The 13,988-nt window shown below is 42.3% G+C and overlaps 1 protein-coding gene across 1 annotated transcript in view; it reads right to left on the bottom strand.

The window, feature by feature from the left end:
- The window catches only part of kcnd1 (potassium voltage-gated channel, Shal-related subfamily, member 1), a 42,250-nt gene extending 29,718 nt beyond the window's left edge, over positions 1–12,532 (bottom strand). The window contains exons 1-2 of the mRNA XM_061787652.1: positions 12,330–12,532; positions 3,965–4,631 (exon numbers count right to left, since the gene is read on the bottom strand). Of these exons, the coding sequence (XP_061643636.1) occupies positions 3,965–4,120 (156 nt within the window). The 5' untranslated portion in view covers positions 4,121–4,631; positions 12,330–12,532. The remainder of the gene's footprint in view (positions 1–3,964; positions 4,632–12,329) is intronic.
- Between the last annotated feature and the right edge of the window lie 1,456 nt (positions 12,533–13,988).

Below are 13,988 nucleotides of genomic sequence, written 5' to 3'. Positions count from 1 at the left end.
GCAACACTTTCCCAAAAAGCTGGGACAAGGGAAACAAAAGACTGGGAAATTTGAGGAATGCTCATAAAAAAACACCTTTTTGGAATATTCCACGGGTGAACGGGTTAATTGGAAATAGGTGATTGTCATGATTGGGTATAAAAGGAGCGTACCCAAAAGGCTCATGCGTTCACAAGCAAGGATGGGGTGAGGTACACCACTTTATGAACAACTGCGTGAGTAAATAGTACACCATTTTAAGAATGTTTCTCAATGTACAATTTCAAGGAATTTTGTGATTTTATCATCTACGGCCCATAATATCTATAAAAGATTCAATTAATCTGGAGAAATCTCTGCACGTAAACTACAAGGTGGAAAACCAACAGTGGATGCCCATGACCTTCAATGCTTCAGGCGGCACTGCATTAAAAACCGGTATCATTAGGTGAAGGATATTACCACTTGGGCTCAGGAACACTTCAGAAAACCATTGTCAGTTAACAGAGTTCATCACTACATCTTAAGATGCAAGTTAAAAAACTACCATGACAAAAGATAGCCATATATCAACAACACCCAGAAACGCCTTCTTCGGGTTTTCTGGGCCAAAACTCATCTGAGATGGACTGACGCAAAGTGGAAAAGTGTGTTGTGGTCTGACAAATCCACATTTCAAATTGTTTCGGGAAATCATGGACGTCATGTCCTGTGGGCTAAAGAGGAAAAGGACCATCCGGATTGTTATCAGTGCAAAGTTCAAAATCCAGCATCTGTGATGGTATGGGGGTGTGTTACTGCCCATGGCATGGGTAACTTGTGCATGTGTGAAGGCACTATTCATGCTGAAAGGTAGTTTTGGAGCCACATATGCTGCCATCCAAGCAACGTCTTTTTTAGGGACGTCCCTGCTTATTTCAGCAAGCCAATGCGTGTCAGACAACACTCATCAGGCATCTATGCTAGCATAATGCTTATTTAACTTATATTGCGCCTTTCATGAAACATATACTGTATAAGGTTTTGTACCACTGAAATTTGTGATTTCAAATTGTCTTGCTGTTTACTGTTTGCTGGTAAATTGTCATGTTGTCGTGTTGTTGAATATACAGGCAGACAGAAAGACAGACAAGCAGATCATTTAAAGACAGTTTTGCAAATTAAACAAATTCACCAGTCTCATTTCATTTAAAATCTAATTATGTTGATGTGGAAGCCTGAAGAAAAAAAAGGGTGACCATAAAACATTTTGAAGTAGAATGACAATATTTTGGGATAGGCTCCAGCACGCCCGCTACCCTTGTGAGGATAAAGCGGTACAGAAAATAGATGGATGAATGGATGACAATATTTTATCGTTGCAGGACCCTGGCCAAAAGTCACGTACTGATGGAGCTATTTTAATGCAAACATTTACACTTAAACATTTGAGTACTTTTGTAAGCTATATTGCTCTATATAGTATATGATATAGAGCAGCGTACAAAATAATGATTAATAAATAGGAAAAGCTGTCTATTTGATTTTATTGAAATAATAATAGATCCATTATCACGTTTAGTTTATTTGTATCAAAGGGCTTCACAGGCCCACAGTAAACAAAGATCGGTGACATCCCCTGATCTAAACTCCCAGGCATTATCATTATCTTTAACTACCCAAATTATCAAATTCTAATTTGAACAAAAAGGTAGGTCTTAAATTGAGGTACATGACAGTCTGTATATTGATATTGGTAACAGTTTCTAACTTTATATACTGTATAATCTCAGTATGATTCGATTTATTTCAATCACTAACAGTGAAATAAAGAATAAAGAATCAAAACAAAATAAAAATAAGAAAAGGTATGATCATTTGCCCATAGTCACATCACCTCCTGTCAAAGTAGCGTACACACAAATCTGATGATTAGTGAGCTGACTGCTCTCATACTTAGCCTAGTGAGAAACAAACCACAGTTTGCTGCACATGCATATCGCACGCGTATTTTGAGCGGTAAAATGTGCCCCCTCCCATACACACCAACCAAATGTCCTCCCATCTGATGCGCTCTGGCGCCGACACTGTTCTCAAGTTTTGGGCCATAGGTGCCTTCTTTTTGGCTTGAAACAGAAAATGTCTGTGCATGTGCCTGTCCTGGGATAACCATTTTGAGCATGTATGCAAAACAATCATGCGGTCTTCCGGTATTATCAGGAGAGTTTTTCATATAGATTAATCGATCCCGTCTCATGACATTAAACTACAACTTAATGTATCCACTTTGACAGACTGTAATATTGTTGAGGCTGCTTCATAATGATCTCGCCTTAAACAGATACTTTTAATTCAGAACTGAACTGAACTGGTAGCCAGCCAATCGCAGGGCACATAGAAACAAACAACCATTCGCACTCACATTCACACCTACGCGCAATTTAGAGTCTTCAATTAACCTACCATACATGTTTTTGGGATGTGGGAGGAAACCGGAATGCCCGGAGAAAATGCACGCAAGCACAGGAGAACATGCAAACTCCACACAGGCGAGGCCGGATTTGAACCCAAGTATTCAGAACTGTGAGTCAGCTGTGCTAACCCAGGGGTGGGCAAACTTTTTGGCTCAGGGGCCACATTTTTAAAATTTGACAGGCGGGCCAAGCCAGGACCAGATGCTTACATATAAAAAATAAACAAACAAACAAAAAAAGGCATTGTAGTGTTAATACTTAGATTTACTTTTAATGGGAATAGTGTTGTTTTGTTGATCACCTTTTTTGCCAGTGCATCAAAGTCTGGTGTTAGTTTTGTTGTGGCAAAACACATCTGAGGTGATCATCACTCAGATCTGTATGATGTTTTATTAGTGTTCATCACACTAAAAGTCTGTTCACACACGTGTAGAGCCAAACACCACCAGCATCCTCTGTACCATCTTCCGGATTTTTGGAAATTTGTCTATGCTTAATGAAGCATAAAACTCATCAAGTTTGAGAGTTGAACTTTTCTTTTAAGACAGTATCACATTGGAGATCAATCAGTTCCATCTGCAGCTACCCTGGCGCTGTTTCAGGGTCTTGTGTGTCTGAATCTTGGATGGCAGTTTGCCAGATGAAGGTGTTTTGCTGAGCCCGCAAGCTTGATTTTAACCACTGAGGCATAGGCATCAGTTCCTGCATTGATTGGCTGTTAGCATAATCAGCATGCTTGTTAGAAAAGTGACGGCCGATGTTAAATTCCTCTAAAATCGCAATGGTTTCTTAACAAATTAGACATACGGCCTTTGACCGGACTTCAGTGAAAAAGTATTTAGTAGACCATTCTATATTAAACACTCGGCACTCACTGTCCCCTTTTCTTTCCGTTGGCCCACTCATGGTTGAAGAAGGCTTCAGAGCAGTAGCAGAGTAAAAACAGAACAGCCAAAGTCAAGTCAATGTATCACTGTACCTACTGCGCTATCTGGTGGAACCACTGGGCATTACAGAACAACCTGGTGGAACCACTTGGCATTTGAGGACAAGTTCAAATGAATGTAGTCATTATTTTTTTATATGATTTGGGCGATTCTGTACCAATCTTTGGCGGACCGGATTGAAATGATCCACGGGCCAGATGTGGCCCGCAGGCCGTAGTTTACCCACCCATGCGCTAACCATCTCTGTCACCATGCTGCCTTGTTTTATTTCGCATATCAATATTAAACAAAAAAAAAAGAAACAGACAGACAGTATTTGTAATATTTGTACAATAAGTGCAAAGTGGGAAGTATAATAGGACTGACAGTGATACTGTATATAATAGTGATGAGTTCTATTTTGCTTTGGTGTTAGGTTTCGGGGTAGTTTTATAGTTAGGGGTTAGGATGAGATATCGGGTTAGGGGTAGGTTAGGGTTGTCTTTGGGATTGAGAGGAAGGTTTCAGACTTAACGGTCAGGGTTTAATGTTAGCTTAATGTTTAGAGTTAATTTTAGGGGTAGGACTATGTTTTGAGCCCCTTACCTGAAAGCGGACCCCGCTGACATTGACATAGAGGATTTCGTCTGATCTGGACGAGTTGTCCACAGGAGGTTTGGGCATGGTCTTCTTGGCTAGCGGCAGCCATCCCACGGCCGCCGCCCGCGCGAATGGCAGCCATGTTGCCACGCCGGCCGCCATCTTGCTTCAAACCCACTCGGACTAGGTAGTGGGTGCGTCACTGACCCTGTCCTGACTTCTTAGCATGGCAGCGGCTTGACATGTTGATGAGGGGGAGGGGCACAGGGAGGGAGGGATGGATGGATGGATGGATGGATGGATGGATGGAGGGATGGATGGAGGGATGGAGGGAGGGGGTCCAATCACTGGTGTGCGTCACGTCATGAAAACAAATTGCAGGAAATGGAGATGACACTCGGGGTGAAGAAGAAGAAGAAGTTTGTTGCTGTTCAGATCCCAATGAATGTGTGTGTGTCTGTGTTGCCACGCCGCAGTCTTATAAAATTGTGATGATGCTGCTAAAGTTGCAAGCTCAACACAATCTCCTCCTCCTCTTCTAAGTGTTTCTCAGCTTCGTAGGCAGCTCCACGCCACCGCCGCCGCCCTCTTCCTCGCTCGTCCTAACTTCCTGTTGCTGCTCCCCGTTCTCATTGGCTGAGCAGCAGCAGCTCGACGTCCATGTTTGGTTGTTCTGTCAGATGGTGGGAAAAAAAAGGGATAAAGTGAGAAGGAGCAGAGACATGGAAGAAGAGGACGCAGGCCTCAAGAGGAAGGCTCTCAAAAAATCTACAGTAATCTGATTACAGACTGTGTGTGTGTGTGTGTGTGTGTGTGTGTGAGGGTGCGCATGTGAGAGCAGCTAGTCAGAAGAGTCCAGTCAGGCTGAAAGTTTGATTCATAATTCATGAGTACACTTTTGACTTGTGCGTGTGTGTGTGTGTGTGTGTGTGTGTGTGTGTGTGTGTGTGTGTGTGTGTGTGTGTGTGTGTGTGCATGCGTGCATGTGTTTGCGGGGGTGTTGGGCGAGATCGTTGAAACCCTAACCTCAGTCCAACAGTACCACAAACATTGAAGCAGGAAGACAGAAGCAAGTAGAGAACAGGAGCATGTAGAACACTGAACCATGTATACAGAAGCATGTGCAAGACAAAAGCATGTAAACAGGAGCATGAAAATAAAAGCATGTAGAAGACTGAAACATGTAAACTAATCACATAGAAGACTGAAACGTGGACTGAACCATGTAGAAGGTTGAAACGTGGATTGAAGCATGTACAAGACTGATGTACAAGAAACGTGCGCAGGAGCATGAAGACAAGCATGTAGACAGAAGCAGAAAGAAACCTGTAGACTGAAGCATGTACAAGAATGAAACAGGTAGACAAGGCATGTAGAAAACAAGCATGGAGACACACGCATGTAGAAGACAGAAGCCTAAAGAAAACAGGTGTAGATAGAAGCATGAAAACAGAAGCATGTGCATATAATGACGCATGTAATAGACTGAGGTACAGTATGTAGACTGAAGCATTTAGACCGACACATGGAGAAGACTGAAACACATGCAGATGACAGAAACATGTAGACTGAAGCATGCTGAAGACAAACGTACTGTATACAGGAGCATGAAGACAAGCATTTAAAAGAATGGAGCATGTAAACTGAAGCATGTAGACTGAAGCATGCAGAAGACATATATAGACTGTAACATGTAGAGGACTGAAATACTGTATGTAGAAAACAGAAACACGTATACTGACGCATGAAGACTGATGCCTGTAGAAAACAAAGACCTGAAGAAAACAGAATCATGTAGACTGAAGATTGAAGAAGACTGAAGCATGTGGAAGACAGAAACGTGTATACATAAGCCTGTAGAAACGCTGACTCGTATATAGTCTGACTTGCATTGATTCACATCGACTTGTATAGACTCAAACTAACTCAAAAGGACTCACCCTGATTCGTACCCACTGACGAGCAAGGATCCATACTGACTGATAAAGACCCACACTAACTCGTATAGACTCACACTCACTGACTCACATCAATTCACACTGACGCCTAAAGCGTCACACAAACCAAAGAAATAGAGCAATTCGTCATACAGATTCATACTGACTTGTATAGACACAAACTGACTCATTTTGAGTCACCGTGACTAGTCAAAGTGTCAAAGTCTCACATGACTTGTCAAAACGGACTCGTATAGATTCATCTGACTTGTATAGAATCACATTGACTTGGATAGACTGAAACTGAGTTGTATAGACTCATACTGACTTTAAAAGACTCACATTGACCTGTACAGACTCAAACTAAGACAAAAAGAGGCACACTTATTCTCAAAGATAGAGTCTGACCTATAAAGACCCAGTATGACTCAAATAGACTCGCACTTGCTGACTTTTACTCAGTGACTCACATTAACTAACACTGACACATATACTGACAACTTTAAGAAAGACTCTTAAAGACTCAAACTGACTCGTCAAAATGGACTCCAATAGACTCACACTGACTCCTATAGGCTCACACTGACTCGTATAGATGCATACTCGCTGACTCACAGCGACTAAGGCCCGCCGCACACCAAGTGATGCAGCCGAACGAAAACTCATGAATAAATCACAGTCGGCCACTCACACCCACGCACTTGGCAATTGACCCTTGCAGACCTACCAACACACTGCACAGGTACATAGTAAATTATAATTATACTTGAGTATTATTGTAAAACACAATATACAAACCCCAATTCCAATGAAGTTGGGAAATTGTGTAAAACGTAATTAAAAACCAAACAATGATTTGCAAATCATTTTCAACCTATATGTAATTGAATACATAACAAAGACATTTAATGTTTAAACTGACAAACTATTGTTTTTTTGAAAATAATTTTGCATTTTGAATCGATGCCTGCAAAATGTTCCAAAAAAGCAGGGACAGGGGCATGTTTTCCACTTTGTTAAATCACCTTTCCTTTTAACAACACTCAATAAGCGTTTGGGACTTTATACCTCTTTATACTCCCGTCCCCACATTGCATCACGTGACCGACGCATTGGCCCGCGCGGACCCTATGCGTCACTTGACGCGCACACGGCAAAAATTGTTGCTGCGCGTAGGATGCCACGCGTGATTGGTCCGTTTTAGTCACATGCTGTGATGACGTATTCAGCGTTCCCCTTGGTTCTGCATACCATCTACGCTGCCGCCTTCTTGATCGATTTTGCAGCATAATTAAACATATCATCTGGTCATCTAGGTCCATTTCGTTCTAGCAGACAAGGGTTCCACGGTCACCATTGTTGTTGCTTTGCTCCTTGTTCCGGAAAGGAAAGTAAAAACGGCTACCGAAATTGGCCATAAAATGCAGAGGAAACTCCACCCTGTGGTGTCCTAGCCAATACCAGCCGTAGCGACACCCCCGACTTGGAGGAGAACTGCAGTATATTTTCAAAACTGCACGCGTGGCTTGCGCTCGAGTATAAAGGTAAACTGTGCGCAGGATAGCCGCAGTGACATCAGCGGGTTCACCGCCCGTGCGAGTATATCCATCCATCCATTTTCTGAGCCGCTTCTGCTCACTAGGGTCGCGGACGTGCTGGAGCCTATCCCAGCTGTCATCGGGCAGGAGGCGGGGTACACCTTGAACTGGTTGCCAGCCAATCGCAGGGCACATAGGAACAAACAACCATTCGCACTCACAGTCATGCCTACGGGCAATTTAGAGTCTCCAATTCATGCATGTTTTTGGGATGTGGGAGGAAACCGGAGTACCCGGAGAAAACCCACGCAGGCACGGGGAGAACATGCAAACACCACACAGGCGGGGCCGGGGATTGAACCCAGGTCCTCAGAACTGTGAGGCTGACGCTCCGTGCGAGTATAAAGAAGCCTTAATTGTTGAAGTTTTGTAAGTGGAATTTTTTCCCGTTCTTGCTAGAAAGTCAACCATCACTGCAGCCCTCCAACAGTCGGGGCTTTATGGCAGAGTGGCCCGACGGAAGCCTCTCCTCAGTGCAAGACACATGAAAGCCTGCATGAAGTTTGCTAAGAAAAAAAACACCGGAAAGACTCTAAGATGGTGAGAAATAAGATTTTCTGGTCTGATGAGACCAAGAGAGAACTTTTTGGCCTTAATTCTAAGTGGTATGTGTGGAGAAAACCAGGCACTGCTTGTGGCCTTTTGTTTTGGAGGGGGGTTGGCATTTTGGCGCGAAGGTGGGGCTTCGCATGATGCCGATAATGTTTTTTTATTTGTTTTGTTTTTTTGTTTTTGATGGCTGAGGCCGGGTGCTGTGGAGCACTGGTTCCTTTCACGTCGTCGATGTGCCGGCTCAGCAACTCAGTACACGAGTTGACTATCATACATGGGTGCTCATTCACTAATAAGTTTGATAGAAACACTTTCGACTTTAATTACTTGTGCTGGGATCACTAATAAAAACACAGGTTATACTAACATATCAACTCACAGATTCTTACAGGGGTTTAGGCACTAAAAAAAGAATCTCACCGCACCACTTGACAGTAGCACTGCCTTGTTCATTTTCCCACATCCTGTCCTCTCTTATCTGGTTCTCTTGGTTAGTTATTGCATGTCCTCACTGGGTGATATATATATATATATATATATATATATATATATATGTGTGTGTGTGTGTGTGTATGTGTACGTATATACAGTGGGGCAAAAAAAGTAGTCAGCCACCGATTGTGCAAGTTCTCCCACTTAAAAAGATGAGAGAGGCCTGTAATTTTCATCATAGGTATACATCACCTATGAGAGACAAAATTAGAAAGAAACTCACAGTCTGATTTATTAGCAAATTATGGTGGAAAATAAGTATTTGGTCACCTACAAACAAGCAAGATTTCTGGCTCTCACAGCGCTACAACTTCTTCTTTAAGAACGTCTTCTCCTCTGTCCTCCACTCGTTACCTGTGTTAATGGTACCTGTTTGAACTCGTTATCAGTATAAAAGACACCTGTCCACAACCTCAAACAGTCACACTCCAAACTCCACTATGGCCAAGACCAAAGAACTGTCAACTTCTTCATGCTTCAAACAAAATTGTAGACCTGCACTAGGCTGGGAAGACGGAATCTGCAATAGGAGCTTGGTGTGAAGAAATCAACTGTGGGAGCAATTATTAGAAAATGGAAGACATAAAAGATCACAGATAATCTCCCTCGATCTGGGGCTCCACGCAAGATCTCACCGTAGGGTCAAAATGATCACAAGTACGGTGAGTAAAAATATGTATAAAAAAAAAATATATATATATATATATATATATTCTTCTTTTCCTTTCGGCTTTTCCCGTTAGGGGTCGCCACAGCGTGTCATCCTTTTCCATGTATGTATATATATATTCACACATACCCATATATATATATATATATATATATATACATGGAAAAGGATGACGCGCTGTGGCGACTCCTAACGGGACAAGCCGAAAGGAAAAGTATATATATATATATATATATATATATATATATATATATACACACACACACATGTATACACACACACTGACACACACACACACACACAGTGGGTACGGAAAGTATTCAGACCCCCTTAAATTTTTCACTCTTTGTTATATTGCAGCCATTTGCTAAAATCAATTAAGTTCATTTTTTTCCTCATTAATGTACACACAGCACCCCATATTGACAGAAAAAAATGTAATTGCTGAAATTATAGCAGATTTATTAAAAAAAGAAAAACTGAAATATCACACAGCCATAAGTATTCAGACCCTTTGCTCAGTATTTAGTAGAAGCACCCTTTTGAGCTAATACAGCCATGACTCTTTTTGGGAATGATGCAACAAGTTTTTCACACCTGGATTTGGGGATCATCTGCCATTCCTCCCTGCAGATACTCTCCAGTTGTGTCAGGTTGGATGGTGAACATTGGCGGGCAGCCATTTTCAAGTCTTTCCAGAGATGCTCAATTGGGTTTAAGTCAGGCTGGCTGGGCCATTCAAGAAGAGTCACTGAGTTGTTCTGAAGCCACTCCTTAAGTATTTTAGCTGTGTGCTTAGGGTCATTGTCTTTTTTGAAGGTGAATCTTCGGCCCAGTCTGAGGTTCTGAGGACTCTGGAGAAGGTTTTCGTCCAGGATATCCCTGTACTTGGCCGCATTCGTCTTTTCTTCGATTGCAACCAGTCTCCCTGTCCCTGCAGCTGAAAAACACACCCACAGCAAGATGTTGCCACCACCATGCTTCACTGTTGGGACTGTATTGGACAGGTGATGAGCAGTGGCTGGTTTTCTCCACACATGCCACTTAGAATTAAGGCTAACAATTTCTATCTTGGTCTCATCAGAGCAGAGATTCTTATTTCTCACCATCTTGGAGCCCTTCAGGTGTTTTTTTTTTTTTAGCAAAGTCCATGCGGGCTTTCATGCATCTTGCACTGAGGAGAGGCTTCCGTCGGGCCACTCTGCCATAAGGCCCCGACTGGCGGAGGGCTACAGTGATGGTTGACTTTCTAGAACTTTCTCCCATCTCCCGACTGCATCTCTGGAGCTCAGCCACAGTGATCTTTGGGTTCTTCTTTACCTCTTTCACCAAGTCTCTTCTTCCCCAATTGCTCAGTTTGGCTGCACGGCCAGCTCTAGGAAGGGTTCTGATCGTCGCAAATTTGTTCTGACACTGTGAACTATATACAGCTAATATAGACAGGTGTGTGGCTTTCTTAATCAAGTCCAATCAGTACAATCAAACACAGCTGGACTCCAATGAAGGTGTAGAACCATTTTAAAGATGATCAGAAAAAATGGACAGCACCCGAGTTAAATATATAGTGTCACAGCAAAGGGCCTGAATACTTATGGCTGTGTGATATTTATTTTTTTGTTTTTTTTTGTTTGTTTTTAAGAAATCAGCAAAACTTTCAACAATTGGTTTTTTTTTCTGTCAATATGGGGTGCTGTGTGTACATTAATGAGGAAAAAAATAACTTAAATGATTTTAACAAATGGCTGCAATATAACAAAGAGTGAAAAATGTAAGGGGGTCTGAAAACCTTCCGTACCCACTGTATATGTATATATATATATATATATATATATGCCGCTGCAGCGTGTTTATCAATCCCACTCAAGTACTAGAAGACTTCCCCTGCTGCAAGATGATTGGCTCCTGCAACACTGGAAGGGCATGACACAAATGTGTCCTGCCTAGTTGACTCCTCGAGTCAGCGCAGCGCTGCAACCGTGAGCACCGCCGTCTTGGGTAGCATTAGTGCTACTGTACACTTCGTCTCAACAGTAAATGAGAAAAAAGTACGAACGGGACACATGCACACCGAAATGAAACAATCTAACCAAACCGTTGGGACAGTTTGCAAAAAACGTTCGACCCCTGATATATATTGTGTGTACTGTATTGCTATGATGTGGCAGAGACTGACTGGATCTTGCTTCGTATCCAGAATTTTAATTTTTGTTGTGAAAGCTCATGTGATACAACATGGCACTTTTGATAGGCCATTATAACTGCGACGTTACGACATGATTCAAATTTCGAATCGCAGCAAAACTAATTCCCGACGGTCGGCCACTCATCAAAAATTTGTTCCAAAAGTCCGCACACTGCACGACCATTCAGTCATGTTCAACCGCGTCCCTTGGTGTGAAGTGGGCCTAATACTGACTCGTATAGACTTCCATTCATCTGTATGGAGTGAAACATACTCATAAAGATTCAAACTAACTTGTAGTGTGAGTCTCAAGACTCAAACTGATCCATATGGACTCAAATCAACGAATGCAGACTCACATTCACTGACTTGTAAAGACTCACACTTGACTCATACAGACTCACATTTACTTGTATAGACTCAAACTGAATCTTAAAAGACTCACACTGACTCATATAGACTCATTCCTTGAGGCGCACAGATTCACACGAACAAAATGACTTTGGACTGTGTTCTTCCTGGACTGAGTCAGAGGAACATACGAGTCGGCTCGAAGGTATTGACTTAACGTGACTCCTGGGCAAAACGATACGACTCAATGAACTTTTCGTGCTCAAAAAATGTCATTTTCAGCTTAGTGGAAACTGCAGAGGCAAGTGTGTGTGAGTGTTTGTGAAATATTCATATTAATAACGTGTGTGTGTGTGTTTGTATGTGTGTGCAAACTAACAAACAATGCAGATACGCCAAAGTTCATCACTAATTTATACAACTGGATTATGTCACACACAAGCACGTGTTGTGTTCAATTCACTTCCCTTCGCGTCTATGAGGTTGTTTGTCGTCCCCCTGCAGCTTCCACTCAACTTCTATTTTATTCTATCCCATCCCATTCTATTCTGGGCATCACTGAATGTGGAGCACATCTCATCCTACTTACCTCTGCTGCTTCTGATGCTCTAACACCAGGAAGACGAGGAAGAGGAGGAGGCTGATGAATATGATGAGGAAGAAGAAGTTTCCGGATGAAAAGAGGAGGGGGAGTGATGAAGAAAAGATGAAAATGGACGAGTATTCTTTTACGTTCTTGAGCTGTTGTGCTCTGCCGCCACGGCAACAAGCACATCTGCTGTCATCCTCTCCCCCCCCCCACACACACACACACACATAGGCACACAAGGATACACACACGCACACACACACAGGCTCCACCTCCATAGGCTCGCTCGACCCTCCTGCTTCTCTCCCTCTCTTTCTAGTTCTTGTTTCTCACTTTCGCTTTACCTCAACGTACACACACAGTCGCACATGTACTGTACACACACATGCACAAACACTCTCACACACCAACATAAATACACGAGAACACACACACACACACACACTTACAAACACACGTACATGCACACACACACACTCACATGCACACACACGCTTAGGAGGTCATCACTTATGATCACTTGTAGCTGCCATGTTGACCTCTATCGTCGTCGTCCTCATCACGGTGGTGTCATCATGTGTTGGTGGTGCAATAGTTTACATATTTCACGGAATCAAACCTTTGAGCAAACGTGCACATGCAAACTTAATAATGAATGCCAGGGCGCGCTGGTCAGCTGTTGTTTTGCCGACGTTGCACTCTCATCATCAAAGTTTCATGGTTGAAAGTTACCGCATGAACACTCTGCCACGTGTCCACTAGGGGGCAGTGTGCCAGGGGAGGTGGGGGGCGGGGCACATGGTCCCGTTGACTCCTTGACGACCTGAAGAAACCGACTCTTCAAGACTCAAACTGACTTGTTAAGGAACAAAACTGACTTGTATAGACTGAAACACAAAAATAATGAATAAATAATGCTAATTTTAATTGTGTTGAATAAGAATTTAAAGTCTTTTTATGAAGCAATTAATTGTATTAATAAATGTTAAATAAACTGCTTGTGTAGCTATGGTATATTTTGTTATGATTAGGGAATAAAAATTACACAACACAAATTATAATAACACTAAAATAATCTACACATACTGTATTAACATTACATCACTATTTAATTAACATTCACAGAAAACATCTCTACAGTGTTCATAATTGTTTTAAAGTGTGCTGACATTATGAGCACAAACCACTAATATTAGTCGTTCTTATGTAGGGCAGGGCAAATTCCCCTCTTCCCTCCGTTGTGCACACCAAAATAAAAGCAGCGCATACTTACGTTTTACTTTGACTTCATAAATGCCACGAGAGCCGGTCAGAGACTGGATGGGACGGATGTGGCCTACGGACCGTACTTTGCCCAGATGTGATGTAAGTCTTTAAGTTCACCTATGAGGTCGGTGGTTTGGGGGGAAAAAATGAACACCAAGTAACAACCTCTGGTGCTCCTTTGAGTACCAGACCAAAATTGTCATGTGGAAACCTACACATTGACGTGTGTAAACTGAAACCGACTCTCCAAGACTCACACAGACTCGTACAGACTCAAGTACTAGTATGTACTTAAACTTACAAATACAGACTCACATTCACTGTAAAGATCCACACTCAATGACTTGCATTAGTCATAGACCGATATCTTTTTTCTCTAACTCAGATAGGCTC

The sequence above is a fragment of the Phyllopteryx taeniolatus genome, chromosome 1, assembly GCF_024500385.1.
Source record: "Phyllopteryx taeniolatus isolate TA_2022b chromosome 1, UOR_Ptae_1.2, whole genome shotgun sequence".
Lineage (NCBI taxonomy): Eukaryota > Metazoa > Chordata > Actinopteri > Syngnathiformes > Syngnathidae > Phyllopteryx > Phyllopteryx taeniolatus.
Note: the sequence above shows the minus strand (reverse complement) of the source record. Positions and strands in the feature narration are given on the sequence as shown.